The 23,536-nt window shown below is 46.0% G+C and overlaps 1 protein-coding gene across 11 annotated transcripts in view; it reads right to left on the bottom strand.

Moving 5' to 3' along the window:
- The window catches only part of LOC144823746 (protein 4.1-like), a 477,862-nt gene that overhangs the window by 221,061 nt on the left and 233,265 nt on the right, over nucleotides 1-23,536 (bottom strand). For 6 of the 11 annotated variants that reach the window (XM_078682537.1, XM_078682540.1, XM_078682538.1 and 3 more), the window contains 3 exons: nucleotides 16,829-16,966; nucleotides 15,803-15,922; nucleotides 5,417-5,619 (listed from right to left, as the gene is read on the bottom strand). In XM_078682537.1, the coding sequence (XP_078538663.1) occupies nucleotides 5,417-5,619; nucleotides 15,803-15,922; nucleotides 16,829-16,966 (461 nt within the window). The remainder of the gene's footprint in view (nucleotides 1-5,416; nucleotides 5,620-15,802; nucleotides 15,923-16,828; nucleotides 16,967-23,536) is intronic. The other 5 variants (XM_078682543.1, XM_078682542.1, XM_078682541.1 and 2 more) reach the window with 3 other exon arrangements.

A 23,536-nucleotide genomic window follows, 5' to 3' on the forward strand; every position in this document is an offset into this window, starting at 1 on the left:
AGCGCGTACAATTGTCACAATGAAGTTGTTGTTTGTCTGAAATTATGTACTTCTTGTAACATTGTTGATATATCATTTGAGTACACTATTTTTGAATAATAATAACTATTTTTCTACATACACCCGTTCTTGTCTTGTTTTTGTTTTGGTTTTGATCACATAGTGTGACTGTCTAAAGTTTAAATGAATAACTATTTTTATGTTCAGACCATGTTTTGTACATAGGCTGCAATTGCTGCAAGGTGCAGGCGTATGGAAGAATATGCCAAATTAGACCTTTGTAAATGTAAGAGGTAGCAAATGATATTTTGGATGGAAGCATCCAGGGGATCAATTTGATTATTGTTGCAATAAATGGCAAATCTCTTCCATTTAGCGGCATAACACGCTCTGGTAGTGGGTCTCCTAGCCTCTTTAATGATGTTCATACAGTCTGGTAGTAGGTTTAGATAACCAAACTCTAAGACTTCAGGAGCCAGATCGCCAAATTCAGTTGGTTTGTGTCTGGGTGTCTGGTTTCTTCATGGCTCTGTGTTAACAGGGAGGGTGTGAGCGGTAGCTTTTGATGTGGAACTAGAGAGAGATCTAGTAGTGTGGTGAATCACGGTTGGCGTGCCCATGTGGGAGCTACTAGGATCAGTGTGAGAGACTGTTGTCTGAGTTCGCGCACTACTAATGGAATGAGTGGGAGAGGCGGAAAAGCGTACGCAAATCTGCCTGACCAGTTCATCCATATCGCATTGCCTTCGGACAGTGGCTGTGGAAACCTGGCTGCGAAGGCAGGGCATTTTGCGTTTTCGTGTGTGGCAATCAGATCTATGTGTGGGTGCCCCCACCTTTGGAAGAATGGCTGAAGAACTTGTGCATGTAGTTCCCATTCGTGAATCTGTTGTGACTGCCGACTTAACAGATCTGCTATCTGATTGTGAACTCCTGGAAGGTGTTCCGCTAACAGATAAATGTTTTGAGGAATGGCCCATCTCCAAATGTTCTGTGCAAGTTGGGACAATTGCAGAGAGTGTCCCCCCCCTGTTTTTGTATATAGTACATGGCTGTCATATTGTCTGTCCGGATTAGGACAGCTTTGTTTAGTACTTGAAGTTGAAAAGTTTTGAGTGCTAAGAATGTTGCTAGCAGCTCTAGATGGTTAATATGGAGCAGTTTTTGTTCATTGGTCCATTGGCCCTGAGTGGGATGCATCTGTTGTGAGCACTACTTGTGTAACAGGCTCGAGGAACGGCCGCCATTCTTTTTGGGAATTAGAAAGTACAGCGAGTAAGCCCCTGTTCCTTGTTCTTCTAAAGGGACTAGCTGAATAGCATCTTTTTGTAGAAGTGATAGAACCTCCTGTTGAAGCAGAGTCAGATGGTCTGTAGACATTGGACGCTGCCTGGGAGGTATGTGTGGAGGGGTTGCTGTAAGTTCCAGGCAGAAGCCATGTTGGATAGTCTGTCTTACCCACTTGTCTGTTGTAATGGAGTTCCAGACAGGTAGGAACTGTGTTAATCTGCCCCCTACAGGAGTGGAATGCTGGGGGGGGGGTGCAGAGGGAAGTCACTGTTTTGTGGCGGAAGAGGATCGGTTGTTATTGTTAACGTGACCTCTTCCTTTGTTATTATTGCCTCTGTATCCTCCTCTAAAGTATCCCTTGTTAGAGGATGTTTGGGATTTGAAAGATGTTGTAGTGTCTGCTCCAGGTTGTTTGGAGCCTCCTCTGTATGAGGAGCTACGAAAGGAGCTTCTAGCTGGTGTGGACTGTAAAGCCCCCATAGACTTTGCGGTGTCTGTATCTTTCTTCATTTTTTCCAGCGTAGTGTCTACTTCTGGGCCAAATAACTGGTTCTGATTAAATAGGTGGTTTAAAATGGTGGTTTGCACTTCTTGTTTAAACCCTGAAATGCGTAACCGAGCATGTCTCTTGTGTTTACAGCTCTAGATGTTGTGTCTGCGACATCTAGCGCGCATTTTATTGAGGCATTGGATATTAACTTGCCTTCCTGTATAAGGTCATTTGCTTGATCTTTGTACTGATCTGGTAGGTGCTCAAGTAGTTTTTCTAATTGGTCATAATGAGCCCCATTGTAACGAGAGAGGAGGGCTTGTGTATTTGCTATACGCCACATGTTTGTAGCTTGTGCAGCTATTCTCTTACCTGACGCATCAATTACTTTTGATTCTTTGTCAGGTGGGGGTGCTTCGCCAGAAGTTTGAGAGTTTGCCCTCTTCCTAGCATTGGCCACAACTAATGAGTCTAGTGGCAGATGTCCTTTAATGTAGACGGGATCTGTGGGTGCTGGTCTATATTTTTTTCTCGATTCTAGGGTTTAATATTCTAGAGCGTACAGGGTCTTTAAATACCTCTGGAGCGTGTTTTAGAACCCCCTTGATCATGGGAAGAATTTGAGCAGACCGCTGAGACTGCTCAAAGGTATCTAGGAGAAAAACTTCTTCTATGCTATCGGAATGCATAGGGACTCCATGGTAAACAACAGCTCTGTTTAACAGCTAACCAAAACCAATGGTATCTTCTGGAGGGGAAGGCTTTGATGGGTATGACTGCGGTTCAGGGATGTCAGGCACATTTTGTGGGTTTGAAAAATTCCATATAGGTACATTTTTTGGGTTTGAAAAATCCCATACACCCTCATCTACCTGGTATGAATCAGGGTCTTGCATGTCCTCCCCTCCACCCAAATTGTATTCATCATCATTCTGCTGTGGGGAATGTGATGATAATGGAGAATGTACATGAGAGATTTGAGGTGATACGTGAGGAGGAACAGGAGAAGAAGGAGAGAAAGGTATAGGAGAGGAAGGGTGCATAGGAGATGTTGCACAGTCCTTTTTGGCAGGAACCACAGGTGTGGGTGGTGCATCTGCTGGTCTCTTCTTGTGAGGTGTAGCACCTACATGACCTGTTTTTGGGTCTATGTAGATCTTCTTTTGTCGAGGATCTGGTCTAAAAAGTTCTTCCTGCTCTACAACCTTCTTGGGCGTTGATTTTTTTTGGTTCATTAGGAGGTTGTTGTGTGTCTTTAGCCTTGGGAGGTGTTATAACGTCCTGTGGCATATTTTTTGGTGCCGAAGGTGTTGTTTTCGGCTTTGTTGGCATGTTCGAGGATTTGGGCACCTCGGAATCAGGCTTTGAGTTCTTTGAGTTCTTCGGCGTCGAAGGTGTAGAAGTAGACGGCTTCGGAGCCGGGGCTTCTTTCGGTTTTGGTACCGGTACGTCTTTATGTTTCGGTGCCGGTACTGGTTTAGGCTTTGATGCCGACGGGTCTTTTGGCTTCGGTGCCGAAGGGTCTTTTGGCTTCGGCGCCGAGGCGTCTTTATTTTTTGGTGCCCATGGAAGAGGCTTGCTTGGTGTTGAGGCACTAGAAGGATTAGTTGGTTTCTTCGGAGCCGGGCTGGAAAGCGGGGCTTTCGAAGCAGGTATTCGGTCTCGACAGGGCCCTTTGGGCGGAGTGCTGACCTTTGCCTTCGGATTGGGCAGAATATGTGGTGCAGGGGCAGTAGTACTCACGCGCTGACCCGATGGAATTGAGTCATCTGAGTCGTCTGCCTCTGATACGATATGGAGATCAGGTGAGTCTTCTTCGGGAACGAGGGAAAGCTCGTCGTCGAAGATGTCCTCCGGTACTGGAGCTGATCTCCTCATCTCGTGTCGACTTGCTCTCCGATCCCGGATAGTTTTCTTTGATCGGAAGAATGCACAAGCTGTGCAGGTCGACTCGTCGTGTTCCGACGATAGACAGAGGTTGCAGACCTCGTGGTGGTCGCTATGTGGAAACTTTGCTTGACATACCGGGCATCTCTTGAACGGAGTTCTTTCCATGTGGTGTAGGTCGCACGGCGTCGATAGGCCTAACGGCCCACTTCGATGACCGGAATGGAAACGATGGCTTCGAAAAGTATTGTAGTCGATGTCGAAGGTAGTTATTGGAAGTTTGTGTGCGTTCTGCGCTTCGAAGTTGCTGAAAAGTGTTTTTCTAGCCGGAGCGGAGAAACTTTCATCCAAACCCAGTGGCGGAAAAAAACAATCTAAGGATGGAGCCGATGCCCATGCGCAGTATTGTCCAAGGGAGGAGTCACCCATCTTGTGACTACAAAGACTTCTTCCAAGAAGACAACAACCTGCAATCATCCAAGCCCAATACCAGGTGGCGATCTAATGCATAGTGTACAATCTGCAGCTCATATGCCTCAAACACAGTTATATTCATAAAATATGCTACATGCCTCTTAACCTTTGCAACTGCCACTCCAAGGCCATCACTGAAAAAACAGTTACGGGGCTCATTGGAACCATGCATTCAGCAGGAACACCGCTGCTCAGTAGTATTTAACTCTGAAAATCCACCTGTTTTAAGCAGGTAAAGTCTCTGTGACAAATAGCAGTGAAAACTAAAATCAGTACTGTAACTCCAACTGCCACCTGTCAATCCTCAACCAATAATAATCCTCATTATTTTCCGATTTCTGGAATTATCAGCAATGGTAAATTTGGAGGGGGGGGGGGGTTGCTTGAAATACCAGAGATTTTAACAGGCCTCTCAAATCGAGGATTTAGTTGCTTTATCTTTTGCAAGGCTTCTACTAGGCAAACCTGACAAAGCATTAACAGGTCACTGTCCACTGTGAAAATGCAAGCTTTGCTTACACCTCTGAAACTATTCCTGATTTGCATGCAAAAGAAGGTACTTGATGTAGAATATTTAAAATGATCTTTAAACAAAGTGGAATATCTATGTAGGTCATGTGCGATACAACAATGAATATAGAGAGATCCAGAGGTGAAACAGTAAATGTAAAGAGGCTGGCTTAAAAAATGTACGTAGGGGTCTTTGCTGTGACATGGACATTAATGCATGAAAAGCCACATCAACATTTGATACAAACTTAGGCGAAAGCACATTTATGATGACTGTGGTATAATTAGTCCTTGCTTGCCATCCTTCACAACTAACTGAAAATTATCTCGACAACAGCCATAACACAAAAAGCTTCTTACAAAGAAGATTAAATGAAGTTCGGCAAGGGCCTCCCACTAAGGGAAGTTATGCAAATGTGTCCCCTCTTCAGCTTCTACTAACGAAGGTGTTTCTAATTGATACCTGACTAGATAGAAGTTCCAGTGCAGGTTGCATGACCCTGCAGGACAGGAATATGCAGATCAAATTAGGGACCACTCCAGAACAAGCACAGGCAGAACTGATGTTGGTTTGCAACCAGAAATGAATAATGCAGTTGCCAGCTGGAAAAAATAACATTATGTATTTTCTTTAAATCTAATGGTCTCTGGGTGATGTATGTGCCAAGCAACAGTTGCAACTAAACAATGTAGAATCTGACAAAGATGAGCAAACGAGAAACCTCACACTAGGGTACAACATTGTTCCACAGAAGAAGACAGTACCTTCACATCTGTTAACTCAGGATTGATTCGTTCAGATGCCTTCTCCTCCTGCTTCACTTCTACAGCTTCTTTAACCACTCTGGACACCAAAACTTCATTTGCATCAGTCGAAATGGAATGGCTTGGATCTATTACATGTCTCTGGGCAATTGCAGGAGCAGAGATAGGCCTCAGATTTCGCGCAGGAGTTACTACCACTGCAGCTGAATGAGGAAAAACCAATCATGTGTTTAGGATAGAGAATCATCTCAGGAGCTCATTAGGTTGTTACTTCACAAACCACGGCATCACTTCAAATCATGTTAAAGCTGGGCCATGCCATTGGTAAGCATAATCTATGGAAACTGAATTATTTTAACTTATTCAAGCCTTGAAAAGCAGTTAAAGTAAGCTTGCACATTGGAAATAAAACCACACACATTTAAGCTGCTTTTAAACACATTTGGAAAAATGCGGGTACATTTTAAGATACAATAAAGTGCAAGGTCTATCGAGTATCAGCTTCCTCCCAAAACCGGAAAATTGGAATCAATCAAAAGTGCCTGAAGGTAAGCAGATAACTGTATGGTTGTTAGAGAGGCGTAATTAGAAACAAAGCTATCAATACAATTACAAAGCATACACAATTAAATGTATCAGGGTTATTGCAAAATAAAGTCTTCTATGACAAATGATGCGCTATTGTTCACACCTGGGCAACGTTTTCCTAAAGAATGGCACCACAGAGATCGTTGATCAAAAAAGAAATTAAAGAAGACTTTATCACTGGTTAAAGAAGGATTAACATGGTCTTCTCGCATTTATTTTGAGCACCATTGTTCTGTGTTAAATCAAACACTATCTAAAGATGCTGTGACCAATCAGACTCTGTCTTGTGACAAGGAAAGTAAACCTGTACTGAATGAAAAGAGTGCATTACCTCCATATAATACACAATCTCCATTATGGTAATTTTCATTGAATATATAAATGCTCAGTTTGTACGTTTTTCAATTAACTGAAAAACTCTCCAATTAAAAGAAATACATGTAAAAGCATAAATGTGATTAAATATTGAAAAACAACCTTAAATCATACGGATTAGCACCAACTTTTACTCTTCTAAAAGATAAACAATGAAAATAAATTGGTATACATCTTCATTTAGAGTAAAAATTGCTCTGCTACGCAAAGGTTATGAAGGTGCACAACCATTTGAGTGAGGGATGAAAAATCCAAAAATGTACAAATCTGCTTCCTTTCCTTCACTTTATCTGAGGAGTAAGGATTGTGTATAAGTGTTTCGAAAATGCCCAGGATGAATAACAGAATTAAGTGGAGCTAACTTTTCCCCCTCGATCGTTTCATCTTAGTTAACAAACAGTAAGCATAAAAGTAAGGCCCTCTCTTCCTGCGAGAGATGAAAGTCAAAAGGAGTGCTGAGCTATGTGAGAGCCAGCCATGAAGCTTTAAATGAGAAGGATATGTCGGCCTACCATTCAGAATGAACCCAAATTAGATTCTTCTCCAAACTCCAATTATAGAATAAATAAGGCACAGCTCAGAAGACTTAGTATTTATATTTTCAGTATGCAATTGTGTCCTTAACCAGCGGTTTAGGAAACATCCAGGATGTGTAGGTACGATCAAAATTTATTACCGCACCACTAAGGTCTTATTTTAGAGATGTTTTATTATGTATAATTTAGACACTAGTCAATGAGTTATATCCACCCTAAGCGTGAGAAAATATGGTTTGCCAGAAAAGAGTAGATAAACGATTTGCAGTCAACAAATGCAGACCAATTCAAGATTAAGTATAAATATATTAGTCAAAGGAGAGCACATTTCACACACCTCTGTATAAAACAGTTTAAAGTTGCTGTGAGGCTGTGTAAAGGATATGCATAGGAAGAAGTAGAAACCAAATCGTAGCTTTCCAGGTCTTTTTTGAAAGCTCGGGGTGAATCAACTGGAGCATGGAGGCGAGAGAAGTCCTTAGGAATTAACAGAACAAGCACTGTTAAAGCCAAAAGGTCTGAGAATGGCTGATAGCATTTTGGCTTTGTTAATGCCCTTGTTTTGGTAAAACATTATTGTTGAGAGCTGCCCATGCACCCCCTAATATATTAATAAAAAATAACTTAAGGCAAAACAAAATTGTTTCTCAAAAAACACACATTACCATAGTAGGTTGTGGCACTAAAAGGAACTACTTTGTGTCTGGATGTGCTCTCGTGAAAGAACAGAATGTTGTCAATCACAGTGAAGCTAGTCAATGGCTTAAGTGTGCTCAGTCATTGTCTGATGCTTACAGGCTGCAGTGGTCATTAGACAAACGTGATTGACACAACAAAAGACCAATAGATGAAGAGGCTGACTGAAACCCATGTAAGTATATTGTATGTATAGAAAATGCTTCTTACCCTGTAAGCATCTGTTCGTAGCATCTAGTGCTCTAGATTCACATGCTCTGCATACTCCTGCCATCTGTTGTGGAGGTCGGATGTTTGTTAATTGTGTTTCTTCAAAAAATCTCCTACCTGACTATACAACGCACATGGGCACTCACTTTATCTTAGATTGTGTTTTGCTAGGCAGGTGAGAATGTGTATGTAGTGTAGAGTGAGCATAGCATGGTGGAACAGGTGTATTGTGCAGCATCAACTAAGTGGAAATAAAAGATCTGCAATCAACACAAACTTCCAGGGAGATGGATGGAAGCATGTGAAAATACAACACTACACACTAGAAAGAGATTCTCAAAGGGTAAGTGATTTTTCCTTTTGTAGCACATCTGGCTGTAGACAGGAGTTCTGCTTAGAATGTAAAGCAGTATCATCCAATAACCAGTTGCTTATGTGTGGATGATGCTGATGTCTGGAACAAAGTCCTCAAAACTGTCTGGCCAATGAAAGCCTGCTGGCGATCGAGGATGTCCATACAGTAGTGCTTGGAAACGATATGTGGTGTTGACCAGACGGCTCGTTTGCAGATGTCAGCTACCGGGATACCTAAGAAAGCCCCTGCGCCCTTTTCAATGGGTGGAGTGCGCGCTAGGCAGAACCGAGGTCGAGAACCAGCCAGGGGACCTCAACCCCAAGGACTGTAAGAGTTAGAAGTGCAAGCAACACAAGGAAGCAGGGCACAGCGACCCCTACATTGGAGACCAAATGCATGGGTGCAGAAGTACCCGGGCATTCGCCCACCAATCATCAGAAAGGAAGGAATGGAGCAACGATAACAACAAGGCGAGCATCCCCCAGGGAGGAAGCAGAAGAAAGCACTCGCAGAGGACGGCCGCCCTGAAGCAGGCGAGCGTGGAAGACTGAGAAGGGCCTTTGCAGAAACGGGGAGGAAGGGTGGGTCGTGAAGGAATCTGCGGCTAGAATCGTCTCTACCAGATACATCGTTACCGAAGGTAAGTAACTCGTACATCTGATAGAGACTACTAGCCGCAGATTAGTTAACTTAGAATAGATACCCTAGCCATACCCCAAAGGGGGGGGAGGGTTCTGTGAGATGACCTCTCCAGCTCAGACGAACCCAAGACCCTGCACAGGGGACCTGCTACGGGGACAGGAAAAAATAGCCCCGTCCACCGTAGCAGGGAAGAGGCACCAGCCCTAAACTGAGGAGAACCTCAACATCGTCGAGGAACACCTGCCCCACAGGGGATGTGTTAAAACGACAAAAAAGGCAACCCAGCCTTCACCAACATGAGAAAGCAATCGAAAGGGTGTGGGGGATGCAGAACACCCCAAGCTCAGTCAACGTGCCAGGGACCTCCACCGAAAGCCCCAAGGTACAGGCAGCGCAGAGGAAAAAGAGCCACCTACAGACTCCAAGGAGAAGAGGCCCAAAAACGGCAAGCCCTCCACCGGGAAACATACCCAGGAAGAGAGCCGCCAAGACCACCATAGCTTGAAGCCAAAGAAAAGACTGAACGACGCCTCAGCAGGAAAGCAGTTAAAAGAATAAGAACGGAAGCCCACAATGGCCCCACAGGACAAAGCAGGAGCTCCAGGGCTCGCTCCAAGGTCGCTGGCCACAGAACAGAAGAGCAGTCGGGGGCAGCCAGCTCCTGACAATGCCACGAAACTAAAGGCCCGGACACGTCGGGCTCAGAACAAGGGGAGGGCTAGTAAACCGTCCCGAACGACCCCTAAATGGGACCACCCCAGACAGAACCAACCCACTAAGTAGTGAGAGCAGCTAGAAGATGAGAGGAGTAACAAGTAGGACGGACCAGGCCGTCAACACAGGAAACTATGCCCTCAGAAGCCCCAGACAGAGGCCCAGACCAAACAGTAGGCAAGGGCAAAACACCAGGAAGGGTGATGAAACCGCCAGGGGGAATCTACACCTTCCCCGCATAAGACAGATCTATACGATAGCTACACATACCCCACATAGGGTAGGACACGTCTCAAGAAAGCATGGGAACCACTCTTAAGGAAAAAACAATCCCGCATCAAAGGACAAAATCATAGACCTGCAGCAGAAACCCCAGAAGGCTTAGTAGTCAGCCAGAAAACGCATTCGTACCAAAAAGGGGCTGAAACAGCAGCCAACTGTAGAGCTGGGCCAACCAAGGACACCCGAGGTCACAGTATCCCTCACAGAAAGTGTAACACCCGTCCAAAAACCAAGTATCAGGAGCAAGTGGGATACCTTCTCCCATCAAGCCCTGGAGGATCAGCAGGCCAACCTACTGCGGAGGAGGAAGGAGCCACGCAAGAAGATGCTGAATGGCGGAGTCTGCATGAGTATTAAACAACAGGACCCCGTCAAAAGGGACCAGACGCTCTCTAATACTTTCAGGGAAAACAGCATCGCAAAGCCAAGCATGGCGAAGAGAGCCATAGAATTGGCCATAGCACGGCCAACAGCATTGTCAACACCCAAAGCTGCACGAAGAGTAAACGCGGCCAACTCTCTGCCGTCCAACACATGCCCCCGCAGATCAGCACGGGCCCCCTCGTGAGAGACATGAGAAACAAGGGACTCCACAGAATCCCACAGGCCAGAAGTAGCCCTGGTGAACACATACAAGGTGTTAAGCGCCCTCAAGGCAGCACTGGAAGAAGCAAAAGCATTACGCCCCCATGAATCTAACCACCGGGCTTCCCGAGATGGAGGAAACAGCACTACAGGCAAACACGGAAAGGCATTGCGCAGTAGAGCGCCTCGAGTAGAAGGGTGGAAAGAAAGACAGACCGGGTCTTGCTGAACAGGACGATGACGGTGCAGTAGAGCCTGAGGCACGGCACCCCCAAGCCTCCATAAGAGAATTATGAAGTGATGCTTCAAAGGGAAGGAACAACCCACGTCCACCAAAGCCCTGGTGGAGAATCTCTAAGAGGTTGTCTGTAGGAAACGGGGTGACAGGTTCACCCATCCTCAGAATCCAGCAGAAACCAGCAGCCGTGGGAATTGCCCAAACAAAGGCAACACTGGTCTCAGTAGGGTGCCGCGGAGGTGAAAGTAATTCCTCCGTGGGTGACGGTTGCAGCCTGAGCTGCCCATCCCCAAGTCCAGGGGGAAGCGGCCAGCCCCGGCACGTAGGAGGGTCCATAGAGGAATGGGGAACCTGAGGGGCCTCAGGGAAGGGTGGAGATGTTGGTGGAGAAGCCAGCCGCGAACCACGGAAAGAAGGGTTCGAGGATTTAGGCCATGGGGACGGCGAAGAGCCTTACCTGGAAGATGCAAGTGAAAAGGCAGCTACACAGCGCCTTGTCTCCGGGGAGGAACACACCAACAGGTGATGGACCTCAGGAGAAGAAGGGGCCTCAGGAGACGAATCCAGAACCCGACGCCGGCGCGGCTCTGCGGAGTCCGCCATCGGCACCGAAATGAGCCTCCGTGGCGCCGGGCCGACTACTGCCAGCACGTGCTCTCCAGAGGAATGGGTCAAGGCTGACGCCGAACCGGCGATGGTGCGTCGCCGAAACGGCGCCGGCTCGACCTCAGACAGGGCCGCCAGCTGCGCCGAGGACCAAAAGGGATTCGGGAAGGCGCCCCAGGGCCCGGCCTCCACCCGCGACTCCACCGGAGCCGGGGAGGAATGCCCCGGCGCCAAAACGGCACCGGCTCGACCTCTGGTGAGGCAACCGCCTGCTTAGAGGATCGAAGGGGACTCTGGGCCAAGCCCGGAGTCCCGGCGATCGCCTGCGACACCACAGGGAGCCCCGTAGGGATTAGCGGCGAGGCAGGGACACGAGGCGCAGATGAGGGAAGCCCAGAAGGACTACACCCCGACGATGCCATCCTCATGCGGAAGTCCCAGCGTAAGACAAGGGATTCACAGACGCCACAAGAGGTGCAGCAGGGGCCAAAGAAGCCTGCAGCGCAGGCTGTCATTTGGGCCCTAGTCGCCTCCGCGCCAGGAAACGGCGGGTAGAGAGGCGACAAGCAGTGGCACCTGTCCTGGGGGGGAGCCGGCACCCACCGCGGAAGGACAAGGCCTCGGAGACATACTGAAAGACTTACCAGCCTGTGAGCCATGACCAAAGGGCCGTGGCGAAAGGCGATTCCGCAGACAAAGCTGGCGGCTCTTTGCCTCCCAGGTAGGGGACGGACGCTGGGACGACACCGACCAGGATAAACGCGTCGACAACAACTTCATCCGGCGCTCCTGGCGCGATTTAGGCTTAAGGTGTTGACAGGCGTCACAGCTCTCTGAGTTGTGGTGCTCACCCAGGCAGCACATGCAAATCGGATGAGGCTCAGTCGCCGACATGGGACGTGCACAGGAGGTACATGTCTTGAAACCCTAAGGCATTCGCACACCGTTCCACTAAACGTCAAAGCGTAAAAGAATGTAAGACAGTAATCCGGATCCGAGTTGCACGCAGAAAGAGAAAAAACTGGCGTAGGCGCGCCGGGGTGGGACTTGTGTATCCTCGCTGACGTCACCAGCGCGGACGACGTCAGGGCGGAGGGGCGAGTCACGTGGTGCCGTCCCCCGGCGCGCAGAGATGCTGTGGCAGAAACGTTTTCCGGATCCAGTCTCACGCCTGGGGGTAATTCTACGTTAAAGAATCTGCGGCTAGTAGTCTCTATCAGATAACTACGCTATCTTTGTGAACCTTAATTAAAGGCTCTTGTAGCATGGGTTTGCAGCTCACTAGTGCGTCAGAGGGAATATATGGCCACAAGGAAATCCACCTTCAAGGAAAGGACCTGTAGGGGGCATAAATGTATAGGATCAAAGGGTGTTCCCAGGAGGACTACATTAAAGTTCTACACAGGGGCAGGAGGTACTTAAAAAGGTGTGCTCATCATAAAGCCCTCCATGAAAGTTTGGATTCCTAAAAAAAGGATAAAAGTTCTTTGTTTTGCATATAGGCTACAACTGCAGCCAGATGTAAGCGTACTAATGTGTATGCAAGGCCTGACTTCTGCAGATGTAGAAAACAGCAGATAATTTTCTGGACATAAGCTTTAGGCGGATCAGGTCTTTGAAAATGCAGTAGGGACAAATCTTCCCACTTTGTGGCATACCAGGCCCGTTAAGTGGACCTATGCACTTCCTGCAGAATGGTCATGCATTCCTAGGGTAAATTCCAAGACCTCAGGTGACAGATTGCTGCGTTGAGCTGTCTGGGCATCTTATCTGGCCTCGTCTCTGAGAGAAGGCCCGGACTCAGAAGGAGCTTCTTGTGGGGGTTGATGGTCATTTCTAGGAGCTTGGACTACCAGGGATGCCTAGCCTAGGAGGGAGCCCTCTGGATGAGAGGTGCGATGTTTGTTGCTTTTTGTTCTCCACATATGAAATGAGTGGGCTAGGAAGGAAAGTGTAGGCAAAGATCCGCGACCAATTCATCCATAGTGCTTTGCCCAGGGACTGTGAGTATTTGGAAGCGAAGGTTAGGCGCTCTGTGTTTTTAGGGGTGCGAACAGGAGACCATTCTCCTTTTAGGTAGCATCTGATGGCTTCAGTGGAGGTTGCTTTGCCAAGATCTCCCCTGTGACAAGGTGGATGAGGACACGTCTGCCTAGCTTCGAGCTACTCCTGGAGTTGCTGCAGAGCTGAGGATTCCTTGGATCCTGTTGTCGGCGAAACCTTCAGTGTCGACGGGATCTTTGATGCCAGGTTCTGTGGTGCCTTCAGAGCCGGCTTCAGGTGTGGGCGAGGATGCTCGGTGTCTTTGCATCAGTTTGGACTTGATGCCTTTGAGCGGAGCCATCTGGCTCGGAAGCCTTGTCTCAGTGCCAGCCGAGCGTGAAGACGGAGGAGGTCCTGGAGGCAGGTGTCTTCTGTGTCTGAGCTTTCGCTTCAAGTACGACTCCCGCAGAAGTGGTGCTCCAACCCGGCTTGGTTGCACTTGTGTCGGAGCAGGGTGGCACACTTACTCAAATGCACTTACATTAACACACAAACAGGCACGCATATCCCTCTCCCTAATCTCAGTGACAAAAGGAATTCAGTCTAAACTGGACTCATGAAGTGAATAGCTGCCAATTAGGTTTTTTTCTGATATGAAAATTGATCAATGGTACTTTGGACACTGAGTGTCTTCCAACATGGTAGTCAAAAATTCCTCTGGACTTAAGAGCTGGAGAGGAGCCTGACAAAGTCAAAGTAGCATCAATAAAGAAGCCCTTTGAGGTCAGAGTATTGTTGAGACTCTCACTTGTGTAATCAGATCAAAAAAGCATACTGTTGAGGGTGAAGAACGTATCCCTATGGAGCTTCTCTACTATTAGGATCTTGCATAAAGACTCTTAACATCGAGAACCCTTGATGCTGAGTAAACCATCAGTAATGGAGAACATGGCAATGAGAGGGCTATCAATGATGAGGTACCATGGACATTGAGGCCCTTTAAGGCACACTGAGAGCTTACCCTGTAATGGAGGTCAGTGCCATAACGACTGCACCAAAGGACCAGAAGGAAGTCCACAAGGGTGACATGTAGCAGGGTAGCAAGAAATGAGATTGGGGCAGTTCCTTGGTACATTTACTAGGGTAGTCAATTTCCAGTCCTCAAAAGGCCAACTGAAAATGTAACCCTCTGCAATAATTTAAATGGTTTCCCTTCAGAATCCCTTCACTATCTAAAGTGAGTTTAATGATCAAAGAATACTGTTACAGTAAAGACTGCTAAAGGAAAGCATTTATTTTTTCCAGGCTGATTATGACCATGAGAAAACTACATCAAAAACATTTATGAGAAAAGCTAGAATCTTTCTGCATGTTTCTACACATTCCAAGCAACTGCAGCTTTTTTTTTATAAACTGACTTGTATTGCATTCTTTCTCATATCGGTTTGCAACAAATATCCAACAGGTTTGTGATGTGTTTACGTTTGCACTAGATGTTTTATTTTTATTCTTCATTCTTGCAAACATGCTCACTCATTTATATGAAAGAGCTACGCACCAAGGTTTCAAGTAACTTGTGGGAAAGGTAATGGTGCAACCATGAATTATATGGGATAAAGTACCCCTTGGCGTACATAAGGATATTTCAGGCCACCTCGGAGTGCCATAACCTTAAAAAGTAACTCGGCCTTCGGGTTCATTCCTCTATATGGTTATGGAACTCCTCTGTGACTTGCAATATCCTTATAATGTATAACACAGGGTACTGTATCCTATATATAGACCTACATACACACATGCATGCATATGTGGGTGCCATGGCAGTGAAAACAAACGTGGCCCAATAATATATGTAATTTAAAGCAACTGTACTAATAAACATACATTTATTTCAGTGCCAATTTCACATAATTCTAGTTCATTACCACAGAACAGCAACATTGACATGAGAAAACACTGATTAGTTTCTCACAGACTGCATGTAATAATTTACACAAGGAAATAGCTCCATATAATCAGGAGGCAGTTGCAATATGATTTCACCTAATTGCACAAATCTAAACCCTTAATTCCTGGTTTTACTTTTCGATAAAACAAATAAACATGAAAAACTGTTGTCGCATAAATCATATATGCATGTGTACACAGCATACTATTTTGTTTGCTGCCATTGTTGAAGGAGGGGCTTCATGACCAACTTGAGACTTTGCCTCTCACAAGTCATGGACAATCTCTACACTAATAAACGGCATATTACATTGTACACCTCTAAATAAGTATAGAAGTATATATGTCTATTTGTATGCTTATTTGGTATAGCTGAAGCTGGCCACATTTAAAAAAAAATGTGTGTTCATGAAAATGTATCTGTTAGCAAAGCCACGGTCCAGAACGACTACTACTTATAATGAAAGTAGAATAGAACTCTCAATGAAGATCAACGTTAGTACTGCTTAATTGAAAGTCGAAATCTAGCACCTACAATGCTTCTTAGGTACAAGCAAAACTGCATAGTGGCCGCATTAGCATGGGAGGGAAGTCCAGGCACACTGCATGAAAAGCCGTCACAGCTGTACCTGGCTCTTTTGGCGCGGATTCCACAAAGACTGATGTGGGCTTCGGTTCATTCGTAAGCAGCACTTTTTCCTCTTCTTCCCCTACAGGCGAAACATCAATGATTGCAAATGCAGACACCGCTAAAACAAGTGTGGAAGGTATGTGAGAGGGACCACTGTGCTTCAGGTAAACTCATCACAGAAATGTGAGATAATTTCAGAAAAACTTGTTTGGGCAAAAACTAGTTTTTAATATGTGGTTCTGTAATCTAAGGTCCACTCAGCACACTATTAATTAACTAAAACCGAACTGCATAACGAGACAAGATTTTCCCTGTCCAAGTAACTAAATAAAACCGGATAAAAAGGGAAGGGCAGTTAAATGTAAATTGATACTTGTATAGCGCACTACTCACCCGCAAGGGTCTCAAGGCGCTTGTACGAATACCGCTGTGGAACCCATCCTGGCTTTCCCTGTGAGGTGTCCACTCCTGGGCACCCCCAAGGTGGAGGCCAGGCATCCTTAGCATTGTGGGGGCCGTTGTGGAGATTAAGCAAGCTATTGCCCAGAGTTGCAGAGAGGGACTCCATGATTGGAATAGGCACCGAGGCGAGAATTATCAGGTCCGTTAATTGAAATAATAGTACAGCATTATAGGAGTCATCACTATCAGAATAAGAGAATTTAAAAATACATCCCCTCTAAACCAAGGCAGATATTCGCTAAGAGCAGCAGACACGAAGTCCCAGCATTTCAATCAATACGCCAAAAGCGCGTGCATCGTCCTTCTCATTAGGCAAATAATAAATGTTCATGTTCATGTGTATAAGAAGACTGCAGAGGGCGTGTTGCAACTAAAGCTTTTAACTGTGCATTAAACATGAACGACTGTGACCACCATTTTGGAATTAAATTATTAGCCTGGGCCTTACCGGAAGCAACACAGGCCAATTGCAATATTAAGTGGAGACATTACCTAGCTGTGCAAGTAAGGTTAGTAATGAGGGAACTGGGCCACACTGCGGGGAAAGCCATAGCAGCTGTACCTGGCACTTTGGAGGCTGGCTCAACATGGATTGATTTTGGCTCAGGTTCCTCCATCACGAGCACTTTCTCAACCACCATCGCTGCTTCGTCCTCCTCCTCAATTGATTCCACGTTAATGTTTGAAAAATCAACCATGGCTAAAAACAAGTTATGATGTATTAAACCGTCACTTCCGGGGCGTCTAAGAAGCGAGACACAGTTGAATTGAAATGCTTGATGTAAACGAGCCCCTTCAATTCCCATGCCATAATAATTCAAAACGTAGAATTACCCTTCTCTTTTGAAGACAGCACAGAGAAAAACTGTGCCCAATAGCAAAAGTGAAGCAAAAAACAAGAATAAGTGTGTCAAAACAGATAAAGCTTGAGTGGAATATCTTCCAACTTACCTTTTCTGACTGAAATTAAATGACCAAATACGATTTCACATACATGTTTTTGACAGAAATAAATACCCCAAGAAACCTAATTTGACCACATTACAGGGGCCAGCGTGTATGCAGTTGTTGGAGAGCGTACATGACGAAATAGCGGCATGTGAGTTAGCAGTTTCAATAAATCAGTGAAACTGCTGAAATGTGGGTGTGACTAAAAGAGTAAACAGGAAGGAGAATATTCCTAGAGTTTAAATAATTTTACATAATTTAAAGCGTTACACAGCGAGAGTAATATCAAAGTACAAACACTACTGCTCGATTCAATTAGTCTTTATTTGGTGAGCTAATTATCAATGAAACTTTGATTTAATAGAAAACATATGAACTCCCATCATTCCCAATAAAAAAATTCAATGAGGTAATTTCAATGGTTTCATAACGCAATGAAAAATAAGTTGAGACATCCCACTGACCTAGATAATGAAGAACTGCAGTATACATTTTGAACACAAAAAGCTAAGGCAGAGCAGTGGAATAAAGCACTGGACAACAAAGCAAGCACAGTGGAAGAAAGAAGCTTTAAATAATGTAAAACACCATGTGTATTAATTTTAAAAAGTAACAATTACCTACAATCACCTGTGGAAAGATGTTAACTTGCCAAACTTTTAATAGCAACAGATTGCTAAAGAGTGAGCACCAGCAACATAGGAGATGTTTAGCACCACATTATGTGGTCCACAGAAGAACATTCATTAAATGCAGTAAACTTTACGAAACAGACAGGGATAAGAATAACATTTTGGAAGGAAGGTCTGGTGTAGGCTCAAAGAGCTTGCTGCTTCCAGCTAAACCAGGAGACTACGTTGAGAGCCATCAGTTTGACCTGCGTCTGTTCAAGAAAATGGCTCTCCGTCTGTTCCACTTTTTAAGCTTCAGAGTCTTTGCACACCAGTGATCTCACAACTGTACAGAGGTTAGTCCTTTCATAATCAATCGCAAGTAGGGAACCTGAAACTAAGACATTATAAAACTTGCCATGTGGGAGGCTATTGGAAGAAGAGCCTTGACTGGTCCCCAGGTGCGGGATGCAGTTGATCGTCCTCAGTATCCTAACAAGCATTTGCAATGCAATAGGTCTCGCATTTAAACAAGTTTGAGCTATTGGCATTGTATATACCAATGCCTTTTTTAATGTTTTGGTTTTTAAAACATAAATAAAAGGCATTGCCATTTACAAAGCCAACAGCTTAAACTTGAGTAAATGCGAGAACTATTGCATTGCAAATGCCTATTTTTGGTAGGCACAGAGAGATTAAGGGATTTGCCCAGAATCACAGGATGCTTAGCCAATGACGAGACTCGGACCTGGTTCCCCAGTTCCAAAGGCAGCACCTCTGGCCATTACGCCACATCCTTTCCATTTAACGTATACTCCCTGGGATGGCTCTTTTGCACCCACCCCTTCTTCACACACACCCCCACACACACACCCACCGACTGCATGTAACTGAAACCTACTCCCTACCCAAGAATGTAAGATTCCATATGTTCCTTGAGAACTGCCCCCCCCCCCCCCCCAGGATCTGTTTCAGCATAGTAGCCAGCTCCGCCGAACCCGCACCTCCCTCCTTGCAGCTCATTCCTTCACACCTGGGGCTGTTGGGGGATCCCCAATACTTCCACCTACAGAGCGTCTCGAATGAGTACCGAAGAAGTCTGAAAAGAGCATCCCTCGCCTAGTACCCGATGGACAGTGCCGCCCCATCGGCTCACCCTGACCAGTGACCCTACTGCGCCCCCGCATAAGTTTAATGTCATCCTTAGGTACCCCGTGGACACCGCCACCCCATCGGCTCACACTGACTCGTTACACCCCCCCGTCCTGCACACGTTTAATTTAATCACTGGTACCCCATGGACACCGCCGCCCCCTCGGCTCACAGTGACCCGTGACCCCCCCTTCCACCTCATCCTGCACACGTTTAATGTAATCACTAGTACCATACCTCATGGGAAAAAGCCGTAACATCGGCTCACAGTGACCAGTGACCATCTGCGCCCCCCTCCCTCCAGTCCTGCACACGTTTAATGTCATCCTTAGGCACCTCACAGCCCGGTGGCTCGGGCCGGGTGCTGGCCGCCCAACCCCTGCACAGAAGACCCTGTCCCTTCACCGGAGAGTGTCCCCAGTCCCTGCATCACTGGAAGGACCCCCGTACCTGCATCACCGGAAGGAATCCAGTCCCTATATCACCAGAGGTGCCCCAGGTCCTTGCATTAATGGAAGGACCCCAGTCCCTGCATCCACCGGAGGGGTCTTCGCATCTCTCGGACCCTACAGCTCCCCCCGCCAACATCGCGGGGGCTAATGTTACGCCACAGTTCGGACCCTTCGTAGACGAGAAGGGCCCCATCATCCCCAGGAGCCTGCTCTTTTGTCACCAAGGGGATTCTAGGGCCCCATGAGAGTCCATAAGGTGCGACTAGCGTACATAGTTGCAAAGCTCGAATGAAGCTTGGATTTGGGGGGCCCAGTGCCAACAGGCGGCTGGAGGGCCACTTGATACCAAGCAGACTTGGGATAACAAAACCGCCAGCAGCCGTTTCAGAATAAAGCTGTTTTTATTAGTTTCGTGGTCACGTGCATCTGAGGTGAGCCAGGGACCCCAGTACTTCGAGGCGCTTAAACATTCTAGTAGTACTTGTAAATTAGGGGGTAAGAACCCATGCACAGAGTTTCAGCATCAGTGACGTGCGTCCATAGTGTAGAGGACACATGCGGTAACACTGACCAACTGCCCCATCAGAAGGTCGGACAGGGTGCACCGCAACACTCTTTCAATGGCAACCTGTCCGCCCCCACAAACACCCGGATACTGGTGTCTCTATAGCTCCGAGAGCTCGAGGCCTGAAGTTCCCCCTCCCTTCCGCACTCCTTGTAACTATCGCTCCGTTCAAGTATTACACCACCCAATGTATATAACCTTTCTGTATTGTTTATTTGTTCCAAAGCTCGAATGAAGCTTGGGTTTGGGGACCCAGTGCCAGCAGGTGGGTGGATGTAGTTCCTGGCACTGATGGGAATTGCATTGTGTGTGGGGATATGGTACTTCGGAAAGGGCAGAGCGGCAGTGGCATCACTCAAAGTGATGTCAGCCATTGGCGGAAGTCTACAGCTCCATGCAGCATGCTGAGGCGCTCCGAAACATGACAGACACAAAGACTGACCAATGCATACAGAGTTATTACATATGCACCCCACGGGGCAGGGGAATGGTGGGCACTGGGGAAACGCCACCCTGTGCTGTCCTAGCCAAGGAGCCCTGGACTTCGAACAGTGAGTCCACGGAGAAAATACCACAAACCCCGAGAGAACGGCTGAAGCTGCTGTTAGTGACCTTTAAACTAACTTGTTTCTACAAAGTATTGACATGCATGGCCCATTACCCTCACTGCTCTCTAACTAGAAAAGTAACTCTGTTCAGCCTTGTGAAATGGATGCGATGTCTCGCCCCCCCCCTCTTTCCCTTAAGAGATGTCTGTCACTCGGTCTACCTCCCCTCCGCCGTCTCTGCCATTTTTCACACAGACGAACGTACCTGGTGGTGTCCTCGCACGTCCTCTTCCCAGGGGTAGTCTGTGTCGTGCAGAGACTCGAGCCTCGCCGCTTTCATTGCAGAATGCATCCGCCTGGAGCTGGGTACACACAAGAGGCTGAATGCACATCAGCCCGTTTGCTTCCTGAAAATTGTGTTTTCCTCATTAAGAAAAGACCAGCACCAGCACAAAATGGAAAAAGGAGGTGCGGGACTGGGGGAGCAAGCGAGCGGCGAACGGGAATCTGTGTCTACAAGAAAGTGAAAGCGCGCCATGCGCGCGTTCCATGATCAAAAGAGACGCGTGACACGGGATGCAATATAATACAAAAGAAAGTTAAAGCGCGTCATGCGCGCACACCGCGTATGCGTGCACATCTCCTGTCCGGCCAGGCATGCAGAGCAGGAGACAGGGAGGGAACCAAACATGCTTCCCTCCCTATAGAAAGCACGGATTTGGCGGGTGCACCAATAAGAAGCGTGGGTGTAGCTTCCACAATAGATCTCGCCAGAGGCGAGAAACGCATGCGCTGCATCGCTAGGCGAGACCTAAAAAGATGGCACGGAGGGAGTATCTAACCATAGTGAAGAACTAATACTGATGCAGAGCTGCCAGTCGTCCCACATCTAAGAACAACTAAATGTGAGCTCTTACAATTTGACTACTGGAGCAAAGTTTTCATCCAGAGTCTAGCTTTCATAGTATATAGAGGTCGCAGAAAGGCAGAAGATTCACCCAAGAAAGGACAAAGGAGCCCAGCATAGTGAAGGAAACTACTCTGCAATAGTGGCATCACTAGTAAATACAATCGTCTCTAAAGCAAAAACATAGACATACATACAGTTCTATCTCAACAAATATATACTCTTAAATATTGTCATCAAGATCAAAACCTTTTTAACTACCATTCTTGGACATCACACTTCACTTCCTTAAAGACAGCAAAATCGAGTCTGTGGTTTATCTGCCAGCTTGGAGAATTGCACCTGCAGTCTTTTCAGACAAACAAGAGATTGAAGCCTTTGTGAGACGATACCATGACCAAGGGAATTGACAGGAATGATGACACAAATACCTAGAAAACGGTTGTCTGGCTGTCTCCTTATTTCCAGTACAAAATACATCACATATTGTATTTCAATGGAAAGACTGAGGGATAGATCTTGGACCACTGCACATATAAAATGTTTGATTTCACTGGATGTGCGTGCCTTAAGGGAAGCCCTCATCCATTACATAATATCTAAGCCCCTAGGCATCTGCAGCTGTGTTCATGAAAGAACTAGAGATTGGACGTGCTCAAATCAACAGCAGCTAGCATCCACTTCGATACACATGTCTAATTATCTTGAATCTAAGGTTATAACAGGTATTTTGCTGTGGGTAGGCTAATCATAATGTGGAAGGTTTCTTGATCGATGCTAATTCTACTAGGGGTTCTATCCCGGCATGCACAAGGTGGTCCACAGTACTAATTATGGCAAAAATTCTATGGATGATCATACCCTGCAGCTATCAAGTCATCACATACAAGTCCATGAGATCCCCAACACCAAATGAAAACTTGAAAACAAAGGGGTAAAAACTAATCAAAGATTGACAATGTGGCCAAGAGAGACAAAACGTCTAAATGCACTAGAAAGTGTTTTAACACATTTTCCAATACTTTCAACTGAAATCAATCACAGAATAATCACTACTAACAAATTACTTTTTTCAACATATAAATCTAAACGCAGCTTTGACATTTTAAATAGAGGAAGGAAAATGCTACTTACCAGTATGCATCTGTTCTTGGCATGTAGAGCTGCAGATCCACATACTATGCAGATCACACAATATGCATAGATCGCCATCTGGTGTTAGATCGCCATCTGGTGTTGGGCCCAGATGTTTGCAGTTGTTTTTGTCTTGGTAAAGTCTTTAGAAGTCACAAGATAGGCGACTCCTCCTTTGGACTATAGAGCACATGGGCATCGGATCCATCTTCAGATTGTTTTTTCGCCAGCAGGGAAATGATGGAGTTTTGTAAGAAACAGAAAAGATGCCCATGTATGCTGGATGTAAAGAAGATAATACCTGGAACAGATTAAGGTAGCCGGGGAGGCAGGTGGGCGTGTGTGGATCTGCAGCTCTACATGCCAAGAACAGATGCATACTGGTAAGTAGCATTTTCCGCTCAAGGCATATAAGCTGCAGATCACACACTATGCATAGATTGTATAGCAGTACCCTGTTCTTAGCGGCAACCACCAGTATCTGTTGCAGTTGTTTGAAATAGCGTTTTGAGTAGAGCTTGGCCCAGAGTAGCTTGTTATTTTGTTTGCACATCTACACAATAGTGTTTTATGAATGTGTGCGGTGTAGACCATGTAGCTGCTTTGCAGATGTGATCTAAGGGAATGTTCCCTAAAAATGCCATTGAAGCACCTATCTTTCTTGTAGAGTGGGCTTCAGGAGGAACCGATAAGGTACGTTTCGCTTTGTGATAGCAAATTTGTATACATTTAACAATTCACCTTGCTATCCCTGATTTTGATATGGGGTTGCCTTTATGTGGTGGTGAGAAAGATACAAAAAGTTGTTTGGTCTTACGAAAAGGTTGTGTTCTCTCAATGTAATAAAGTAATGCTCTTTTGACATCTAGAGTATGAAGAGCTCTTTCTGCGTCTGTTTAAGGTTCCGAGAAGTACATAGGCAACTCCACAGACTGATTGAGGTGGAAGGGAGA

Source organism: Lissotriton helveticus, chromosome 3_1 (genome assembly GCF_964261635.1).
Source record: "Lissotriton helveticus chromosome 3_1, aLisHel1.1, whole genome shotgun sequence".
Classification (NCBI taxonomy): Eukaryota; Metazoa; Chordata; class Amphibia; order Caudata; family Salamandridae; genus Lissotriton; species Lissotriton helveticus.